The sequence below is a fragment of the Varroa jacobsoni genome, unplaced genomic scaffold, assembly GCF_002532875.2.
Source record: "Varroa jacobsoni isolate VJ856 unplaced genomic scaffold, vjacob_1.0 scaffold_989, whole genome shotgun sequence".
In the NCBI taxonomy this organism is placed as follows: domain Eukaryota; kingdom Metazoa; phylum Arthropoda; class Arachnida; order Mesostigmata; family Varroidae; genus Varroa; species Varroa jacobsoni.
In genome coordinates, this window is record NW_019213891.1 from 214,380 (window position 1) to 238,098 (window position 23,719).

Sequence of the window (23,719 nt, forward strand, 5' to 3'; positions counted from 1 at the left end):
TATATATATATATATATACATAGAGATGGCAACTTACTTGACTCCTCCCGACGCAAGAGTGATGTAGATGGCCAGGAAATAGATAGAAGTAACGCAGGCGGTATATGATGAGCGAATGACCATCATTAGCGCTACAGTCTGCTGCTCAGCAAAGGCGTAGCAGCACCAGAGAATCGCGCAGAAAGGTGCCCACCGTTCCCATTGCGGACGCAGCTCCGACGCTCTGTATGGACAGAAGGATAAAATAACGAATCGATTTACAATAGTTGAATGTAAACGTACTCATATAAATACCCACCGTGCACGTTGACAACGATGAGTAAATATATACAATTTTTCAATACTTTAAATAAAAACAAGAGTATGTTGCACTGCAGAATAATCTATCAACCCGATAATAGCAAGATTAAAAGCTAACTTCAGGTATCCCGTCTTCATTTTTCAACCAAAACAATTTGACCTCATCATGATCACGGTCTGAAAATGGCTAATAGCCTACATATCAAAAACGTATATTTTCATGCACTCAAGATATACGATGTATATTTTACTTAATTTTTGCGTAGAGCTCAACAGATGGCTTGATTTTTTTTTAATTTTCACCTCTCCAACAACGTCGCGCCAACCTGTTTTCAATGAATTGTCGTAGCTACCGTTTTACCACCTATGGAACACCTAGATTAGGAGGAGTTTACTTGTTAGGTATACTACACATAACGGCCTAATAAACTCCATGTTTACGTCTACCCGACAATGTTAAAGGGTGCATAGTAAATAAAGTACGTTGTGCAGTGGTGCAGGACTAGGCAAAGCCGCCATCGGATTCTCTGAAAACCCACGACGTTAGGGTCAGTTAGGCCGGACGATGACTTCAGCCACTATATAACTGCCCAGCTATAATTCCCACTGTGCTCCTTCTGCCTAAGCAATTAAAGTGTCTGTGCTAACAGAAGACGAAAACGACTTCGCAAGTCTTCATAGATGTAAATGCCTCCTTGAGAGGCAAGATGAAAAGGCAGGTCGAAACAGCGGCCTACCAAGATGATTCGATGACAATCATCACTTCGGACTTCGACTGCTAACTAACCAACATTTCCAAAAGCGTCATGAAGGCACCAATATTTAGTTCGATCAGTTTGTGAACCCCATGTCCAAAGTATCTTCTCTTGCATATTTTCTTACCGTACGTACAAACAAATACAGGCATGCAAACGCGTACACACAGGCGTACACACACATAAGGTGCTTGTTCGCGGAGGATCGTGGAGTCTTTGCGTGATACAGGCACCCTCCACCTATACGTCTGCGAAACGTCAGCGATCATAATGGACGGTTAGCTCTTACAGCGAACGGGTGTAAGACCCGTTAATTTTAATGGTTTTCGAACAGCAACAAAGTTTCAACTAATTAATAACGCAGAAAAACAGTTAGTCAAGAGGACAGTTTTATTCTTTGAAGCTCCATGCCTTAGACGCAATTATGTAGCCTTTACTAATTCCCGATAGATTTGTTGTAAGTACTGACATGACTCGTATAGAGCACTCTTTTTCTGTTCCCATACTATGAAAATCTTTAAATTTCAAAGCTAGTAATACTGTAGTCCTTGACTAGTTGTGATGTTTCAGCTAAAATTGATTAAGTTATGAATAAGTTCCAAGGCTCAAGTTTCCTTAGAGAATATTGCTTTTTTGTGCAAATGCATAGGGCTACAGCTACACTTCATTCCCGGCGAGCGTTTCTCCTCCGGCGAGAGCCAACTAGCAAATACGCATGAAGGATCAGTAGGACACTTTCATTCCTTGGCATTCATTCGGCGCGATGCACGGCTGCTGTCTTGTTTTACATTGATGATGATGATGATGATGATGACGCTGGTGATGACAATGCCAGCAGACCCTGTTGACAATGGCGCGTCTCCCTGAGCCTTAACAGGCATCTTCATTTCTCTTCGTTTTGCTTGCACTTTCCCTCATTTCGCCCCCTTTAAAACCCATGACGTTCCACATCATCTATTCCCTTCATGGCTGTGCCGACCGTGTGCCCTTTTGAACATCGTTTGTCTTGTTGACAGCTCGTTTGCGGCTTCCCTAACAGCAACAGTTCCAGTTCGTGCGTTACTATGTAGACGTGTCTGTGAACTGCACGCTTCCACGTTTACTCACTGAGATCAAGGAAAAAAGAGAGAAAAAGTGCGGGTAAAATAGTGCGAAGGCTTGTCAGCTCTCAATAGCAAGCGGCTGGCAGTGTCTAGTGCTATTAGCACGAATCACCGTAAGGCTAAAACACACACTAGCTAAGCCAGAAAGAGTTCAGCAATCCTGTCTTAACATCGGTTCGCCATCTGCTCCGAGGCCAGGGGGAAAAGGCAGACTAGACTCTACAATAACAACAACAACGGACGCGGATCTACGACAGGACTCGACTCACAGCAAAGCCACAAAAATCATAGCAAAACAGGAGAACCCATGGGGTAAGCAGGTTGCTTCCTTCAGGTGCTTCCCCAGTGGTAGATTCCGACGTGTCGTCATACTACGCAGACTTACAACGGCTCAATGTGTAGTTAATAGACAGAAAGAAGACTATAAACTGTCACGATGAATTATGGAAGGAGTTCGCCTGTCGAAGGGGGGCGAGGCGACGGGTGTGGAAGCGATGCGAATTTGTCGCAGATGGGGACTAACAAAGGTACACGGCGATAGAGGGGTAATAGTTAGGGAAAGAAAAAGGAAAGTTGAAGCAGACGCGAACAACAAAGTAATGGCGTTGACAAAGTAATAGCGATCACGCTCTGTTACGCTTTGGCATAGCGTAACCTACAAGTTTTCAGCTCTTTCTACTCCAGCGTATAATATTCCTTAAGGGAACAATAATATTTTGACAATAGTGACGACGCTGGAGAGGATAGTAGGATACAACCACTGCTATTACTATGTTGGCTACGGTGAATCGGAATACAATCATATCTTTTGTATGCCATACTCCTGTATGCTGCTGATGAGAAGGCATCAATGAAGCTCAACATGCCGCCAAAAGGAAAGCTTAAAAATATAGTGACACCCATAATGCGCTGTGAATCTTCTGAGTTAGCAGCTTTAGCAGGCTGGCTGAAATAAGAGCTCGATGTAACGTTGGTTTAATAGGCTTGGATATTGCGGACATATCTATACATCGAAAATGAAATTGAAGTGTTTTGTGTATATTTTTTATGACAAATAAGTAAGCGCCTTCAAACGGTCAGCTTCAAAAGAATCTTGTGCAGTCATTTCGAGCAAAATAATCTAACAAAGCCAATTATTAAAAAGATTATTTACCTAAATAGAAATGGACCCGGACTTCATATCGTTAAGAATGCTTCAAACGATATGAAGTACAACAAAAAGTCTGTACCATCCTGTCGTTAACAATTGCTCGTTGTAACATTTTGCATATACATACACATGCAACTTTTTGGCATTGTATACATATAAACTTAACGTGGATATTTCTTATGCTCTGTAATATAATTGAGTTACTATAACTTCGCATAAAAACCTTATACTTTGTATCTCCGAAAGCATGTGGGCATATTGAATTCGGGCTACTGCAAAGCACTTAAAAAAATGTTTTTTGCTGCCACAATTCAAATATAGCAATAATAATTTGAATGGTGTTCCAATAATTCCAAAATTCCAACTTTCAGCTACCGCTTACATTGGTCCAATAAAGGTTACTACATCGCGAGGCGTTTTTGAACTGAGTAACTGGCAGGCGGGACGACCTCACGGTAGACTCAATCGTTGGAGATTTACTAGGGTCCTCGTCCACGATTTCGAATACATATAGCACTACATGCACATTCTACGCAACCCAGTTTTAACCACCACTACTGCGGAGTGAACGGTCGACTCGCAACGAAACATACAAGGATTCGGCCTACTGAACAGCAAGAATGTTGACGAGTGGGCAAAGCGAAGGTATCGCTGGCTGACAATAATGGCCACGATACTCACCTTTTTTTCTTCATAACCGTTGTTGTCCGCTATGTCCGTCCAAGAGACAGCATCATCGATTGAAGGTAACAACATCTTTCCATGTGGTGAATCGAGACGTTCCTACTTCGTCTCTCGAAAATCTCACCTGGCCAGACTGATATATGTGGTAAGACACTTTTTCTGCATGACAGCGGAAAACTCATCAGAGTTTTATCACATCCCCATAGCAGTAAGGGTGCATAAGCAAGAACTCCGAGGTCTCGTCAGCTTTCTCTGCCAGAGTGTCTCAATAACGCTTCCCTCGTTTTTTTTAGCCCATTCAACTTTTGCTAATAGCCAAGGAAGTTACAGTACATAGGTTAGCCGATTTTGACGTTCACACATGAGCACTGGACGGAATGCCTATGGTACGGGGCGATTTAGCAGTGAAGGCGCTGATCCCATAGCAGCATGCTGTGTACCCTTCAAAGATGTCTATGGGAAATGCGTTTAGGCAAATTTTAACCACAGCAAAAAAAGCATGATTTAGGAAAACAGCTTCCCGAAGTAGACATGTATGCCGCCCCATCGCTGACTTCGCCTTATGATATACCAGGTTTGTGCTGGGATAAACATAGCATCTCTATAAAATCATCAGAAGGCTCTTTATTCGCACAAAACGTAATTTCAACTGGATCCGCAACGAATACCTAAAACAGCCATTGCATCTGACGCCCTATTACGAGAACGGCGCTCTTTACTTTATGTTGGGTATGCTTGTTACAGTGGTCACTCTCTCCGCACTTGCTGAGACAAGCATCCCATGGCACTTTTTCGGGTTTTCCTTTGGAACACCCTGTAGGAGAATAAAGTAACCGTAAATGACAAAGTTCCCGAATTCAGACCCCTCAGTCAAGCTAGCGGAGACACCCAGAACTCTACTTCGTGTTGGCCAATGTTCGACCTGAGATAATAGATGTGTTGCTAAATGGGACACCCTTTACTTCTCTACAGTATTTATCTGACACTGTACAACACTTGTCTTGTCAGGTTCCGGCATCACTCAGTACTTTTGCATATCCTGTCGGGTGCAAAGTGGAAACCGAAATAATCGTATTATATCTTTTCGGCGTCGCTATTTTCCGGCCACCCTTCCGCTAACTTATAAATGCGTAAAGGAACAATACGGCAAACCTGACGTTGTAATAAGGCATGCTATCTAGTGCTATCACCGTCTCTTTTATAGAAGGTCCGCGTGTTGACTATGGGCAGCACATAAATCAGGGGGATTTCTATACTGCCTACCGGGCCAACTAGTGTTGCGGGATGTTGTCATTGTGTAAACTGTTTCTCAGTGTTGCTATGCTATTTCCTAGAAATTACGTTACCGACAGTTGAGAAAGTACCATATGCCTCTAAACGTCTCTGGCTGTACGCGCAATTTTGCCCGACAAAAGTGCAAACAAATAATGAGGATCATTTTTATCTACATAAAAGTAAGGAAGCTAGTGTGGCGTGGCCTATCGTAGTCAATGATGTATTCTCAACGAAAAGGTACGCTAATTGTCCAAATTCGAAAAAAAACAAAAAAAAAAGTATATTTCCATTAAAAAAAAAAATCAGTTACATCCGCACATATATAACAAAGTAGAATACTTATGGAAGTATACAGAAAAAGTTACAAACTGAACCACTACTGCTACGAAGATAGCGTTCAACCCAAGAATAAGTCTGATTAATTTATTCAATATGCGAAATTATGCTATACAACAAACATGTTATTGTGTACTCATTTTTTTCATATTGTGAAAAGATTTTGTGTTTATAGAAAACAACTGTTTTTTGTGCGGAATTGAAAATTGAGATTAGATCTAACTGTGTCTATGGCTTACCCATAGATGATTGAAGCGGCTGCAAATACTGAAAAGATCGACATTGGCATGGAGAACAGCGCGTGCGTGAATACGAACAACGGCCCTCGATATTTGCCCTCTCGACTCTCCTGGTAGTAGCGAGTGCGATGTGGAGCATCTACGAATTCAAAGGAGTTTTATAGACATTTATAGTAAGAGTATAGCACGTGCTTACTTAGAGCTTATGGTAGATAACTAAATTAACAGTCATTTTATGTTAAGTCAAGGACTCGAAGGGCTTAATGACATGTATTATTTTTCTTTTGACAAGATCTGCATCTTCTATTGGCCGAAAGCGTCTTCCACACGATCGGATTTCCTTGGCACAAAGGTTAGAATTTTTCAGCTTTTTATCCACTGACAGAGTCAGGAAAAACCTAAGGAAAACAACGGTTGCGTCTGTTCTGTTATAATCAGTATGATCCCGCAGAGCAAACTCTGCTCGCGTTGTATTGCCTAAACTAAAGGCCACCGGTTCAGTCACAAAGAACTATCAGGCCACTTTAAAAAAGTGCCAGCCTTAGGGCGTACGTATTCTTAAGATGACATCGACCGCCAGCCCTTAGCAAGAGTAAGGTGAGCCACTTCTCTCCTAGGCCTAACATTTGATTCACATATCAGCGCACATCGAGTTGGGCAGGAAACCACCATCACAGCCGTCCACACCTCAGTCACACATGAGCATCTTCGACCACTTTACGCTCCTCCTTTTTACCCCTTTGCGTCATTTTGACTTATATATACATATATTGGCTTTTCCAGAGTGATCGAATCTGGCCGATAACGGAAATGTTTCTAGAAATTGTCGAACCAGTTGGAAAGGGAAGAGGAAAAGAAAGAAACTGGGACAAAGTTAGCAGAAAATTTAGAAACGAAAGAAAACCATAACAGAAGATAACACGAAACAACTAGAAAACAAGAAGAGCAAATATGCAGATGCACAATAGCACGCGCACAGACGAGTGCACGCAGCAAACATATGTAGATGGATTATCATATGCGAGCATAAACAGGACCATGCCGACACATTATCAGAGATACAGCATTTTTCCAAAATGCGACCACGCATCCATCATGTACTTTCGGATGAGAATAGCTTTGAGGCATGCGTTGTACTGTGTCCTTATGGGAGCGCGTGTGTGTGTCAATGTTTTTATTGTTACGGCCACTACCGTTGTAGAGAAGCTGTATGGTAGAGAAATATAGTGATAATGATGCTATGATCGTATTTTATTGTATCTGTACTACGAATAGGAGAGTCTCAGCTCCAAGCTTCCCCTGAAAGGACAACGCCCGTCCTTGCTAAGGTCCCGCTTTTGCCTTTCTGCAGAACTGCGAATGGATTCGGCAAACACGATAAGAGGGAAAATGAGACAATAATGAACAGCTGTAACGGCGAAGCGAACAGGAACGAAAATGTCAACTATCGGCGAGATCAAACGAGCAGATATGAGGAGCAGGTAGGAAACATGTAGTTCTGCTATCCCTGAGTAAGCAATTTTCTAGCGCGTAGAAGCTGGAAGAAATTAGCAAACGTAACTAATCTGTGAGAGCTTCTTGTGGATATTAGCGTTTGTATTTCTACTGACGAAACTTCTATGAAAATTACCGGCGGCGGAGACAATAAGGCATGTGGTTGTAATGCTATGTAAAACAAGCTTCACATATAATGCTTGGACGTATAATCTTCTTAAAGCGGAGGAAATTTCTATCTAAATACATTGGCTACCTTTTGGTTCGCTATTCTGTCCTCATACTTTTTGCTATATGAGCGACACGCCTGGATTTCCAGCAAATCGAACCTCTTCTTGAGGCCCTCGCGAGTACTTTACTATTGGCAGTTTGTTTTATACGTAGAAGACAACAAGGTTGTATGAATCATTTTTTCTTTCTACAAAGGAAACGTTGATTTAGAGCTTCGGAAGGACGAAGCTATATTCGTAAACATTTGTTAAACATATTGTCAAAAACAGCCGGTACCACGGAAAAAATATATCAATATATTTATCAAGAATTCGGCGTCTTTAATTTTATTCAGTGTTTCTAGTTATTTTTTTATGTGAATAAGTCTTCGGAATCACTTCTTTTTAGATAGGGCATCAAGAACTTTATTTGTCTAGGGTTTCTTTAATAGACCTATGGAATAGCATGGCAACCATACAGGCACGACTATTACCCTTCGTAGCAGTACCTCGTTTGTCGTATGATTAATATCTGGTAGGTTTTGTTTTTTGCAAAAGCTGAGATTTGAACCAGCGTGTTACCGCGCCTTTTAGTTCATCGAAGCGCACTTATAGTGATGCGGATTAGCCATCCGGACGATGCATCTGTGCGCTGGTTGACGATTCATTCATTTTCGAGAAAGTATTAGTTGTAACGTCTACGGAAAAAAACGTCAATCACTCAACGAGACTAAAAACAGCGTGATATTCTTCTTAGAGCAAGTTGTGATGATAATACGGTGTTTCATACTAGTTTACAGCCAAATTCGACAGGTAAAAATTGTGATTTATTTACTATATGTGAATCCACATGCAGTTCTATTATGTAACCGCAAGTTGAATTTTAAATACTCCAGCTACTAACACATCCACAAGTTATATTTTGTCTAGGAAATTAGAAAGAGCAGTAAAAACCACTCTTCCAAACCAACTTAACCATAATGAAGCCCGTATAACTATAATTTTTAATGGTATAAATAATTATCTATCATGCATTCTATTTAGGATCATGCTTGGATGTCAACAATGTCGCTTCATCTCATACCAATAAGGTCATCAAATTTTTTTCTAGGGACTCTACGTGTCACATTTCGACGACGACAATGATATAGGGTACAACGAGTACGAAAAGACGATGTGTTCGTTTAACTTGACATATATACACATATACGAACCCCTGCTAAGCTGACTGCTATTCTGAGGCCCCTTAGTTCTTTCAGTTTTTTTTTTTTGTAGAATAGACCTTTACCTCACCGTGACCCAAAAGGTCCCCGGGTAACCATGCAATATAACTCAATGCAATGACTTTTATAAAATGTAATTTTACGCTCACTTTGCTTTTGTGAATATAGCTTTGGGTCCGGCGACACTGTGATATAGAAAAAAAAAGATGGTTACTTCGTTCCATTTATTATTTAAATAATTTCCGCATTTTTCTTCAACATTTTTTGTCTAAAGAAAACCCTGAATCCCTAATCAAACCAAATTACTGACTCGTATACATCTCAAACGTTCTGGAAGTTCTATAGTAATAAAACGGAAGATCAAAGCTCCCCTGTTAGAAGAACAAAGTGGATGGTATAACCCTTGTCCTTTATGGACCCACCTTCTATATTTGTAGTAGAAAAATGTTTTCCTCGTCATCGGTGACTATGTCACACTTCGCAGTAAGGTTAAACCTAAACCTCAAAATATATATAATGTAAGCTAATAGCCAAAACGCAGTTCATTTAAAAAATGAGTCAACTTCTTGGCTAAAAAGTGTTGTACGTAACCACTTAATAAAACTAATTCTCTGCACATTAACATATTCAATTTTCAATTCAAGCTTTCGGAACATATTCAATCATCACAATTAGACATGGTTGCTTATGCGCAGTTATTTAGGAGACACCATATTATCCATCAGTGCCTCATTTCCCTTCTACTTTTTTGAGCGATACTTACCAATAATATATATGTATGTATGTATGTATATAAACACGATCTATCTATGGATGTATCACTCTAGTTAAAAACTTATATTGTTGCAATAAACACCCTTCATTTGTCTTTGCATGGTGCCCTAGCTGTGTAATGTGCATGCGGTCTTCTCCACTATAGATGCTACACAAAGTGTGCATAATTACAAAACTTTACCGCAGCCATTGCTACTGTCCGTGTCCCGATATGGATGGTCGAATGACCACGCGTCCTATCAATGCGTTTGTGAAAGCACGTGCTGCCTTTGACGTGGCCCGAGAATAGGCAAAGTGTTGTTTCGCGCTGCCACGACCCATTTCTTATTGCACCTTTTACTTCTTCACACACCGAGGAGCGGGGGATCACGCCGGGTATGCGACTACAGCGAATCTGCGACCTCGGACCTGGAGTTAGCGTTAGAACTCGCTTTTTTTACTTCGATAATTTTTTTTCCTAAAGTATAGTGCTTCTATGTATCGGTGCCTGTGTTTCACACACGCACGCATATTGAGCTTTCGTAATACGGTTTCGCAGAGAATAACCAAGACGAAGATAAGGTACAAGGCTTCAACGGCTGCTAGCTCGCAGCGAAGACAACGCCGCGCTGTTGCGGAGTCTTTCTAGAGTTCTGCTAGCTCGTCAATGGGTCGCGGGTAATTTACGAGATCATTTTTCGTTCTTTTTCTTCACCTCACTCATTCGGGCTAGTTCGAGAAGAAGACCAATATGTTCATCTTTGGGGAGGCGACTTTCTATATTGGTGACTGATTGAATTAGCGGCAAAGACTAGCGGCAGACGAGAATTCTGCGGCTTGTTCAAAGGATGCTCTACCTCTCCGAGTCGACGCTAGTGTTCAATCCGTAGTAGCTGGATTCGAGTCTTTAAGATGTACTGAATTTGTTGAACCAGGACCGCGCTAAGAACAAGTCCTGGAAGAGGAACATGCACGAAACGCGACAAGAACAACTCGCTAATGAAGGTCAAAAGCCGATTGCAGGTCGCCCTTGTTTCAGAGCACTGTAAGCACCTTTGCGGCTGTCACCGTCAGAGAAGCTGATATCACAGCTGTAGCCGAGCAGCGACAATTTAGATACACAATGGCGAAAATTTACAGTGCACTAGGTGCATTTGTACATTGTCGCATGGCGCTCGTTGAAGAGATTAACTTGATATGAGACGGGCTGAAAGAAAGAGTTTCGATTGGGAAAGAGAGGCACATTTTAAAGATTCGAAGGAATGATAAATACAATTGCAAAAAAAATGCACTAAAAAGAAGATATACAACAGACTTCGATTTCTACTGACACCGTCACCAAGCGCAACAAAAAGACTCCATAATCCGTTCGACTTCATTCAGTCTATATGGCCAGCCAGTTAACGACAGAAGGTGCCTCTTCTCGGGGTTTGCTCATGGGAACGTTTTCCTAGACCCGTCTAAATATTCGGATTGTTCAGCCCTGTCGCTCGATAGAAACTTCTTCAAAGGCAGATATGGCCGTGTCAGTATACCACCTGTGTTTTGGAAAAAAAATGCTTCCAATAATGAAAACAATGGAAACTACAGAAGAGAGGCCTCACATGCAGGTTCTATGAAACTGTGCGTATCTATACCAGCTAAAAGCATTTAAACTGTACTTAGGAACCTTTACGGATAGATATTTACTTTAACGCGCTATGTAATACGCAAAAGTTAGTGTATGCTTACAGGTGATAGCGGTGATGGCAGCTGAGAGGAAGCTGGTGGCTGTAATTGCGCTTAGAATGAGACCGTTTCGAGTGAAAAAGCTCTGCTGTGAGTCCCGTAGCGGATGGAAAAAGCAGAGCATGAACGCGAAAAAGGCAGGAAGCACCAAAGTTCGAAATCCGAGGTCACGGATGGCGCGCCAGTTGAAGTTAAATGATGACGCCATAAAACGGCCGTACAAGGCTGCGAATACCTGCACTGAAGATGGCTGGCCATATGCTATTTTAGGGATATTTAGTGACAGACATAAATACAATAAAGCAAAAAACATCGATTAAAGGTTATCATTAGAGCCTAGTATAGATAAAAATTCAAGTACTATAGTAAACGTTAACTAAACGCTACAAAGAATATCTATGAAAAGGTTTTATTTGCTCATCTTCTTAAAGCCAAATCGAAAATGATAGATAATTAAATGCAAAATTATATTTCAGTAATTCACGGGAAGCTCCATTACTGTATACTTTTAATAATAATTTTTTGCACACCCGTATTTTATCATAGGTTTGTTTTCTGCACTATTGTACTAAGAGCAAAAGAAAATCGGCGTAGTTCTACGAATCAATTTAATGGGAAAAACTATAACAGTAAGCATAAGTGATGCTGAACATGGAACAGTGCCGATGAATACGGATTATTTAGACTAACCCGTTAACGGTAACTTGTAGTCCGACGGTGGCGGTGGTGTGGCATCGGATATGGCCCCGGAGGCTATTTTGCGGTACCGTGCCCCCTCGATACGAAACTTTTCTACAAGGCTTTGAATTTGTGAAGAAGACTCGAGGAATCGTTCGCGGGTTCTCCGGTCGACAGTCGATAAACACACTGCGAAAGTTATAAAAGTCCACATGCCAACAGTGCTTTTCCAAACAATAAGTCACTAAGTAAGTTCCAAACAAAACAATTAGTAGATAGGGCTGAACCTTATTTATGCATTGTACTTCTAGCTTAGGTATACAGCAAGGTACCTATTGATGTCGTTATCTGTAATAACTGACATAAGCCAGTTTAGCTTTGGTGTTACTCAGTACTGCCTTATTGCTAGCAGATAGCATGTCACCAAAAAAAATGAATGCCCAGTTTTGCTCAACACTTACAGTAATACATAAGGGGATTTTCCATCTCTGGACAGGGAAATCCGACATTGCGGAAATAGTCGAGCATATGTCGAGTACTTCCAGTGTAGACCAGTTCGCCGAGGCACAAATAAGTTACCCGATCGAGAAAGGGGAAAATGTCAGACCGCGGCTTTGACAGCGACATCAGCACGATACGGTTGTACTTTTTAGCGTGGTTGGCTAAAATTGATACTACGAAGTAGGTGTTTAACGGGTCCAGGTCCGCTGTTGGCTCATCAAGAATCACCAGAACTGCGAAATGATAAAAATCAGTGATCTAGTTAGGTTTCAGTAGACGAGTTGGCCAGATATTAGAACATAGAAATTCGCCTAGGTTGTTTCAAAAGTATGATACTCGCAGCACTGTCAGTAACTGCGAGGAGGTGCTGATACAAGTGAGTACTACCCGAGAGGCATACCCGGATCTCTGACCAGCTCAAGCCCTATTGCAAGCCTTCTCTGCTCGTTGATGGATAGTGTAGACACCTCACGGTCTGCGACGCCATTCAATGCAAGATCGGCCATAACCTGCGGTTCAAGCAGTAACTCTAGTCAATTTAACTTACACAGCCTTAAGCTCAATTTAAATTACTGTGAAAGTCTACGAGTGAATAAATTTTTTGAACCCTTATAAAAGTAGTATTCAATGGATCACTATATCAGACAAGCTAATCCGAAAACTTGCGCAAAACACTAGAAATCTTATCTTGGGGCTAGATAAAATTGGACAAAAAATAGTTTGGATAAAACATAACGCGACCATTGTCCAAAAAAGAAAACATCTACTGTTAGTAGCAATAGAAACTTAATCAAAACTGCTTTCTTATCGCGTTAAGGGTGGTGTTAGAACTGTGTTTGGTGTCATCAGTTTGGGCATCTATTGAGAAGTATTATTATAATAATACGCTCCTTTTCGGAGATCAAATAATCTTTAGAGAGGAGTTTTATTTGTAATTATATTATGTATCTTGGCGAAAAAAGTAAGCAAGGTTCGTTTACCCTTATTTTACTTACTAATTAATATGTTTATTTTGCATTATTGAATCATCGAATTAAATTGTTTGCTGCCAACAATGACAATTGACCGCTTAGACATAGAAAAAAGAAGATTTCAGCACCTGTTTAACCCGGGCCTTCTTTACCGATGCGGGCACTTTCGATCCGACCGTCAGCTGGGCGCCTACGTCAAGACTTTGTCGTACAGTGAGGCCAGGCACGAGGTTAACCCGACGAGGTACGTAACCACACTGCTCCTGTAATTTTCCAATCAATTAAGAGTACAATAGAATCAAGATGATAGTACACCTTATTAAAATTCACCGCAGAGGACTTCTATTTTACGAGATATATTGTGCAGAGTCGACCTCACTCCTGTCCTTTCGTCTATTCTATATTGACTTCTAACTATGCCATTAGGCTTCACGAAGTCGTATACACGATGAGGAAAATGTTTCCACACATTTGATCCATACGGTAATTCGGCTGATAACAGCGTATTTTATTATTAAAGAAATATTTAGATTTTTCGCTCTTTAAAATTCTATTTTTGTTGCGTGATAAATGTAATTCTTAATAGGAATGTCCGATCTAAATATCTAACTCTGCTAGATCGGTGTAGACTCTCATGACTCTTCAGTAGAGGTAGTCTTTAAAATGGTCGATCGCCTTCAACCCTCGATATTTGATTAGGTGTTCGTAAGCCAGGTAAAGAGTTACCATTTGTTGTCACGTAATTTATCTAGCGCTTCTGTTATACATTGCAATTTTCGGGGAACAGTTTGAAAGAACTGATTTCGCATCGGATCGCATGGGGGTCGTTGTGACTCTGAAGTATTTGTTTAAAGCCAACCGAAGAGGCAAGAAACGAAAGTAAGATATTATCGCTCAACTTAACCTTAACCTTGAGTAAACTTAACCTTAATTTCTTCATAAAATATGCTAGCAGATCATGTTGGCCATTCTAGTAAACGATTTATTACATTTTCGGATGTAATTCTTCTTTTTGGATCTGTAAACCGCTGTTATGAAAAATGGCGGCATGGGGGTGACTTTTTATGTATCTTTAATGGCAAACATAATCTCGAACGCTATTCCGCCTGGTGGAGCAAATTCAGCGAAATCTTGCAAACTCAGACTTACCATCTTTAGATTATAGGGGTTCGTTTGATTTATCTAGGAGTCATACGGGTCCTACACGTTGGGCTCACAAGCTATTCAATTGATTTTCAATTCAAATAAAACTTTATTAAAGGGTAAAAATATTAGAAACTAGCGTATCATTGTTCCACCCATTTTAACAGAAAAAAAATATAATAGATTACTAGCACTCTCCAATTTTGCAACGTCATGCGCCTCGGCCTTCATACAGCCCCTCAAGCTGTTCGTACAAAATTCGAAAGATTTGCGTTGTAAAATACTATGACATGCTATTGCAGTTTATCCATATTATTTTTGCGGGTTAAAGATATCCGAGTTATCGGCTAACAACCTATACGCAGACCGTCGAAGATATGTTTTTTCGAGGTCGAGGATAAATGTTTACGACCCTTCGACACGATACCAATGGAGCCCCGGATGAACATGGCGCGCAGGACTTGAGTTATCTTTACATGAAAGGCCGTGTTGTTAAGACGTCTAATTGCCCTATTACTGGCATCCAAGTCCCTCAACTGCCGCAACGAACCTTACAACTCGCTTGACGGTTTGATGTGTCAAGACGTCGAAATGGCTACTCTGTCCTTACGTAAAAATTCGATTAGAGTGTTCGAATAGGGCTACAGGCCATAAGGCTCGTCGTCGTAGCTACTGCTTACCTGGAAAAGCCGAACTGTGATTGGTATATCGTTGAGCAGTATCTGGCCCCTCGTCGGGCCCATGGCTCGTCGGGCAATCACCTCCAAAAGCGCTTTTTTTCCACTGCCTTTCGAGCCTGTCGCAAAATCGAAAAACAGGACATGAATTAGATTAATGTTCAACTTTCGTACGCGATTAGTACATCCATTTTATCACTTGATCTACTCGCATATTTGTATATGTTTTTATATATTTTTTTTTTCTTAGGTTCGAATAAAATTCATGGCAAATTGGGGACAATTGGTTACCGATTGAAGCTTGTATCGTATTTGAGACTCAAGTAACAATATTCTTCTTTCGTAACGCATAAAATTAAACAAGCCTAAAATACAATGTATTATATGCAACGAAGTAGAAATGTAAGCTATTCATTTTTAGCTGATGTGACGACACAGTAGATCCTGCCAGGAAATCTCGCTTCGTAGTTAACACAGGATATCGATCTTGTAAAGGTCATATGTAAATTCATTTAGCTAATTACATGTCGGAATCTGTCTGGCTTCGCCCATTGTTCAGAAATGTAGCGTTACCTATTTCCTAGTTATGCTATTACAGCTTTGTCGTCTCACTATGTTAGCTCACGCAACTAGCGAGCAAGGCTCAAGCCTTGTACCTGCATTATTAGTTCAAACTTCGGCATTGTCAGGTTACCTATGGGTGCTTGGAACGGATATGAAAGTTGATCGATATATCTCCTTAGAAATGAATATTACTATTTGTTCTCTATGAAGATGCTACTAATACCCAGAGTTGTCTTCCGTAATGCGAAACCGCTGAAATAGATCTCAGACTAATCGGCTGCCTATTATTCAGTCAGGAACAACAGAACTCACACTGGCGAGATCAGCGTTGAAGACGTCAGATCCGGATTCAGCCCAGCCAAGTAATCGCACTAGATACGATAAAAAAACGAGCCCGTCCATGTTATAGACGACGTATGAATATCGTCATAGTTAGAATAGGTACAACTCTAGGCAAGGAACTCGATCTTCAATAACAGTAAACCACTTAGATGTCAAGAATCATTTTTAGAATCGTCCCCTGTCCAGAAGCTATTGACGTTTTGTCATATTCGCTGGCTAAAACAGCTTGACTATAATTTCTCCAACGTTTACGCCACTAAGCCTTACCCACCCATCTATATCTTCGCGTTTGAGGCAATTTCGCGGGAATATTTGAACGTTCGTTACCTGCAAAGCAAGCACATACCGCTGTGTGATGCTCTGCTACTCACCAAAGGGACATCACTTCACAGACAATCTGAGATTTTTTGCAGGCTGGAACAATCACAAAAAATGCTAATGTTCCCATTCCGTAAATTCAGCCCTGTCCGAGCAGATAATATATCATCTAACCATACGACGATTGGCCACTGATGGTACGCTAAGCTTGTTAAGCCTTCATCTAAATAAGTAGGTGCATTGATGCATCGAAGAAATAAAATTGAATCTTACGACGGACCTTATAAAGGCCTCGAAATGACAGGCGAGTGATGAGAGGTGACTGTAACAAAAAAAAAAAGCCCAAGGTTAAGTACGCAGGAACCGCTGAAAATATATTTTTGCCAGGAGAGAGATAAGCTGAAATGGACTATATACACATAATGCAACCTTTACACGTCAGCCGACCTCAGTGAAGGTGGAAAATTATGTCAAGAGTGATGCGAAGTGAACGATGATGTATGCATATATATATATATATATATATATATATATATATATATATATATATAACGTAAATATTGATACCAAACAACAAAGCGCCTCAATTTAGATACTAGTCGACGAGCCTCTGCTATTATTTATCTAGCGGTTATCACTACAAATACAAATCAATACTCGGAACCGTAAAGTCTTTTATAAATAAATTTGTTTAGAGCCGTAAACAGATCCCATTAGCAGCCCAGCAACAACGATCACGAACGACCCCTCTTACACCGGGACATTATGACAGAGTTCTTAGTTTCTCGTTGGACCCTCCTAGCGGCCCTTTATTTGGCAACCGGTATGTCAGATATAGACGCGATAGCCAAAAATGGTAAGAAGGAGGCACGATTGGTAACTTAAAAGTTGAACTACAACTCACATATACTGTCAAGACTTTAAGACTCAAGTTGGTAAATGGTCGCGACAAGCTACACTTTTTGGCCGTAATTGGTTGTTAGGTTCTAGAAGACAACTCTTTCTTTTTTTTTCGGCGACGTGTGAGAAAGGTTTTTTAGCACCATTTTTAACGAATACACCTACGAAATGGACCGTCTCTATTAAATGACCTAGATTTCGGCCATATCTGGGTAACGACTGTAAATAGGACTGTGCCAAAACCCGAATACGAAGACGAAAAGGACAGGTAGCCTTAAGTATTTGGACGCAAAAGCGGACGCCGCCTCCACAACAAGTCACATATTTAAGCTTGCGTTCAGTAGAAAGAAACATCGTCGTGAATTAAGCACAAACTTAGTACGTTTACCAAGTTAGCAGTGCACAAGATATACACAGTTGCTATCAAGAAGCATTTTTACAGAAAATTAATATTTATCTCAAACCTCAAGTTACGTGGAAAGATGTTTACAGATTAAAGTCGATGACGAATCGAAGTAGTTGTTGACAATAAATGCTCGTTAGAAGATCGTCAGAATTAGTTAGTTCGCTATCTTCCAGGAACTTAGATACAATAACAAGTGGATTAACAACAGTATTAATTGATGCAGACTTTAGCGCCACGGAACATAATAAAGGACCTGATGAACTTTTCCAGTGGATTAAAAACGTCAGATTTCAGATCGATTATTCTAAGATACTCCGAACATGAATTAAATAATTTTATTGTTATACTAAACCATTATAAACTAAATCAGATACTACTATTATCAGCATTACTATGTAAGATGAAAAAATATTTTGACTGGTCACGAGAACGCCAAGCAACCCTATATGAAGTTAAAAAATTCTACTCCGTCGAAGCATCAGATCCCCTCACTGACTCATACATTACAATCACTCGTTACCGACTGTGACCGCTTAAAGTTGTATCAAATAGGCAAATTAGGTTCGAGCCGGTACGATTACACCAACCTCCTTTAAGACGGAATTAGGAAAAGTACGGATCTGAGGGCAGGGAGGAGTAACTAACAAAATAGATATTACAAGTTTCGGGAAGAGCGCATTGATTGGAGATCGACATAGAGATGTTTTTGACTTCCAACGCAAGTTGAGGGTATCGATAGTCCACAGACCCCGGTGCCCACAGTCGCACCCCACCCGCCGGCCATTACACCAGTGAACAATAAGACAGCGCCCAAAAACAAGAACAACCCATGAGCTCACGTAATAAGTAGCAGTCACAACTAAGGAACGTGTAATACGACTGGAGCCTATGGAGACGAGAAGACTCTACATGATCTCAAGAATGATCTTAGTGTATCGACACGACAACTTAGAAGACCAGACGGATGCGCATCAGTCGAGAAAATAGGTATCCAGGGTAGTAATAGCAATCTTTATGTTGTGTGAAAAGATATTGAAATTTCGCATTATCGTGAAGTCATACGTAGAAATGTGGTATTAAACATTTTTTTTTTTTTTTTTGCATAGCATGACTCGTCCAGGAACCAGAACCAGAAACGGGCTAAAAATGTCTTTATAAACATGAGTCCAAATTATATTTGCTTAAATGAACTTCCACTCGGTAGGAATGAAGCTATGGACACTCGTTATCACTTCCTTAGTGGATGTCGCTCTGTTGACGGAAATACTGCAGTGACTTGTTGAAATTCTTGATAGAAGGACAGAATCTTGCGTGGTCGAAAGTCGTTGTTTCAGAAGAAGTGCGTTATAAAATGTTACATTATCAAAAGTTAATATAAACCTCTTGTTGTTTGAAGTTGTCGCTTGTAGCGTCACACCCCTACACAAGTGGTATTCTCAAATAAAAATTATAATTTATAGAAGCATAACTGGGCACGACGAAGTGAGTTCTATTAGACAAAAAATTAATAACGGATTATCGAGAAAAGGTACAAGTACTCTTCTACGAATTTACATCGAACGCAGCGCAATATTTGGACTTTGCACTACTTCTTAAAGGAAGACTTTCAGCCGATCTTTTCAAAGCGCGGAAGTGCCAGACATAATCCGAATGGTAACAGTGTGGTTAGTGGACCTGGGTGTACCGGCAAGCATCTCAAGTTCCTTCTGCGTTTTAGCATCGTCGATCGACTGGTAAAGTGAATCGAAGGTGAAACAATCAACGGGAAACACACAGATATCGCTACAACCCTCCTCATTGACCTCAAGGTACAATCCATGAATCTCACATATCTATTTTCCAATGTAAATTCAGTAACGTATGTGGTACTCGAAGTGGCAATTTAAAAATGTAGGCAAGTTGTGTAAAAATATATTCAGGAGCCGAGAAATACGATGGCAGTTTACTCTAGATGTGTTTTCATGAATAGGCCAATGGATTAGATTTAAAATTATCGGGTAAGGAATTACTATTTTCTATAGCCATGTATATTCCATTGCCGTACTCAATTCGCAAGCGCAAGGATTCATCGAGGTCTAGGGTTTACCACGACAGTTACCTGAAAATACACAAAGCATCACGCGCCGCTCTAACTGGACCTTACGCTCATTTGTCGAACTTTGTATATTGAAGATATGCGTTAGGGCACTTGTATGGTATTTAGGTAGCACCCGTATGATATTTAGGTCAGGTCAAGAAATGCTTCACAAAACTGAGAGTAACACATTAGCTACAAATGTCGGTGTGATAAAAAAAATACCTAGGAATTTCTTATCAATAAGTGGACATTTTTTAAATTTAACACTAGCATTGTTCTACACGATCAGAGACAAACACCAGATCCAAAACTCATCGACGATTACCGATACCTGTAAATAACCTATTTCTATGGAAAGTGTCGAGCGCGCTGCGCGGTCAAGCACTAGATAATCTTAAAACACAGTATACTTGCCTTGTACATAGGCGCACCATTGTAATAATAAAGTATGTTTTTATTATAGTAACCCCTCGAAAATGATCAGAAACCGTCGACAAAAGCTCTGTCAAATTTCAGCAAAAACGCACTTTAAGCTCAAGATCAGCGATTTGGTAGTCAAAGATCGTAACTTACTGAACTGTGAACATTGAATTAGTCGGCTTTTTCGTATTAGCGTCGAAGTGGCCCATTACGAAGGGTTACCAATAACGGATACGCAGACAACATCTATTGCAGTTTCGTTTTTTATGCTTTCGGCTGAACTTCGCATAATTGCTGTTTGCAAATGCAAGATAATTCATAAAAAATAAATCTTTTTAGATAATTTATGGTTTATTCAAAGAATTTATGTCAGCGTCTCTGTCCTGATTCTCTGAAAGCGTTTCAAGGAGCCATCGTATACAATTAAATCGTACCCTTTTTAGCCGATACCAGAAGTACTCTAGCGGGAACGTCCCCGTAGTGTTGGCTGAACTAATCAACAGACAGCTGCATTGAAAGTCGTGTAACCTGCTTGAGACGATACTGATACGAACCGCGCCTGAACTATCGGCTGTTCCGTGCGATCTTCCCAATACAAACGTGAACTCTTTGTCACAACTGACGATGTCCTCCCGGAAGCAAGGTAGGTTCTAAGAATGAAAATTCTGTCACACATATTCACGTTGAGAATCTAGATAAGTTCCATGTTGCCATATAAAAATGAGTAACAGAGGTTTAACTTAGGGAACTATTTAGTATTTGCACAATGACACAAACAAAATATATAAACAACAACAATTCACTCGAACAAAAATTCGAGGCATATACTCGGCCGACTCATGCTTAGTTCCAACCCGATAGATAAATATATGAATTTTTTTATTCAAGTCTTTTGTTGATTTTACCAATCACTGCAACTACATCTGTTGCAGATTACTTATAAGCCCACATCGGCTGAAAATAATATTTGCAAGGTCATCCATGAATGAAACCGCGTTTCGTTTTTCTGCTGCGTACCTAACTTCTTCTGTGCTATTGCAAACGAAAAGTACTACTTAGCCCTACAAGCGGCTCTCGAAGTGTGTAATCGAACCTTCAGCCTTTCGTGAGTTCATACCACCCTCGGTAAGTGGATGAGGGGAATCAGATGCTACCTCACTAAACGCCGTCAACAAGGTTACACACTTCTCGCAGTTTCAAATTTGGCGGTCGAGTAACGTCACGCCAGTCAAACATTTCCTACCAGCTAAGCCAACCCCAGTCACAGTTAAATGGAAATGCTGTTCCATTTAATTGAATTGGGGGTAAAGCGGCTGTCTCAACAACGCCGCGACCCTCCTTCCCGCATTTGTCTTGCCGTTTTAGACATTGCTGAATATTAATGCAAGGCAATGAACTATTGAACGCTACCGAAATTGCTAGCCACGAAGCGGTAAGTTGCCGCTATGGCAACTACTACTGCACGCCATTTTATGTCCGGCCCTGCTTGAGGCTCTGCGAGAGATGGATAGCGAACTGGACCCGTTGATAATCGTAAAAGTCCTTTGGTCGGCGACAGCGAACCTTTTCGTTGGTTACCCCACCTTTAATCCACTGACTTCGTTTTCGAATATCTCAAACGATTCAGGATTCTCATTGAGAGGACTACTCAACGTCGTCAACATCGCTAGCGGCGACATAGAGACATTTAATATTTGAACAAAGCTATAGTACTAATAGGACCGCCGCTCAGCATGGAATTCAACAGGATAATCAAAAGATAAAAAGCGGTAAAAAATAATCATGTTATATCTATGTTTCCGCGTAACTCGACAGTACTCTATATGACTATTATAGGTATAAGGAGGAGCTGTTCTTGTCGGTAAATGTGTGTGAACGCAAAAGTCGCTAAAGACATAACTCCTCAAAAAAAGGCAACGAGGCTCTTTGGTGCTGTCTTTGATGCCAACTACAATAGCTGTTGATGGTGATCAATATGTTGTGCCAACAACAAGATTTGCATTTTCAGTGCCTTCTACTTGGCAGATATTATTGCCCCCCTTCAGACATCGTCGCGTTACAAACCTATTCTCATATGTATCAGTCACAAAAGAGTGAAACCCTCGAGTTCAACGATCGTTCCTTGTAAAATTTCGTGTAAGATTTATTATGCAGTTACCCTGTTAGAGGACAGTTAAATTCGTCTTCCTGCTGCCCGATTGCTTGAGCCGATATTTTTAATTAGGTTGTGTTCTGGATATAGGGATGATCGTGTCAGCAACCTGCAGCAGCGAAACATTAAGAGGTACGTATATACGTAGAGGAGTTATCTTCATTTTCAATCGGAGAGCTATTGATAACGTCAGTCTGGTCGCGATTAATTACATCTGTACTAAGCTGCTTGCTCAGTGAGACTAAATCTAAAAGCATGGATGCTTACCGAGGACGGCCATTACTTCGCCGGCGTGCACTTCGAGGGAGACATCTTTGATTAGGGGTGCCGTTAGTCCTGTTCCGGTGAGGCTCTGAACACACGAAGGCGTCTGCACCGGTCCGGTATAATGGATGCCAACTAGTTCAACGATGTGATCGGTAGCCATCGACGACTCGTCTAAAAGCATTACAGTATGAAAGCAAACGATTCTACGGATAGGAAAATTATAAACGATATTTATTTACTATTTGATGTTAGTTACAAAAAAAAAATCCTAGTATTGATACTTTTTAATTGTATCGGCATGGATAAATAATAAGCTTATCATCTATTGTTTTCCTTCAAAAAAATTACACATTTAGGATGCCTGAAGCGATGGAGCGGAAAGAAAGCAATGTTCCAGTCCCATAGTATCCGCTAGCTAGTACCACGTTTTGTATAATTGTAAAATTTATTTAGAAGCAAAGGTAGTTTGATCGAGTCATAAGATCAGTGATCCCAACTATCATTTAATCGAAATAAACCATTCACCAGTATCCTTTTATTGTGCATTATGGTAAGTATTAGATTATCTTATTATAAGAAAAAATTCATTTCAATAGATGCTGACGCTATTATATTGAGGTTATCTCACCCGACTAGTGGATCCTTACCTTCGCTATGTTGAAATATCATCAACGGTATGACAAGTTAAATCCTCTAGTCAAATAGGCTTTGCAGGCACGGCGACCGTTAGTAAACAGGACTTTTACTTTTATCAGCAGAACCAGTGGTTTCTGCTAAATAAATACTGCTTTATAGTGAGACAATTCAAAATCGTTCCCGCACAAGTACCGATTACTTGTCCTTCGCCGCATAAATTCTAACGAATTATCTTGACGTAAACACAAGTGACCAAATCAAATTGAATGAATTTTTTTCCCGTTCATGTAAGGAGCCCTGCCAAACTTAACATTAGGCTAAATGAACAGTGTGAATTTTCCGAAAATACGAAACTTTCCGTATCGTTGCTTTTCGTTAAAGTAGCTATGACGTAAAGTCGGTGCTTTCACAAGAAAAC

The 23,719-nt window shown here is 40.5% G+C and overlaps 1 protein-coding gene across 1 annotated transcript in view; it reads right to left on the reverse strand.

Annotated features, from left to right (window-relative positions):
* LOC111265581 (ATP-binding cassette sub-family G member 5) overlaps window positions 1-22,836 on the reverse strand; it is a gene marked incomplete at its 5' end in the record, with an annotated part of 26,170 nt that extends 3,334 nt beyond the window's left edge. The window contains 9 exon segments of the mRNA XM_022842380.2: window positions 38-223; window positions 5,843-5,981; window positions 11,253-11,510; window positions 11,940-12,116; window positions 12,389-12,661; window positions 12,829-12,937; window positions 13,528-13,662; window positions 15,223-15,338; window positions 22,666-22,836. Of these exon segments, the coding sequence (XP_022698115.1) occupies window positions 38-223; window positions 5,843-5,981; window positions 11,253-11,510; window positions 11,940-12,116; window positions 12,389-12,661; window positions 12,829-12,937; window positions 13,528-13,662; window positions 15,223-15,338; window positions 22,666-22,836 (1,564 nt within the window).
* Between the last annotated feature and the right edge of the window lie 883 nt (window positions 22,837-23,719).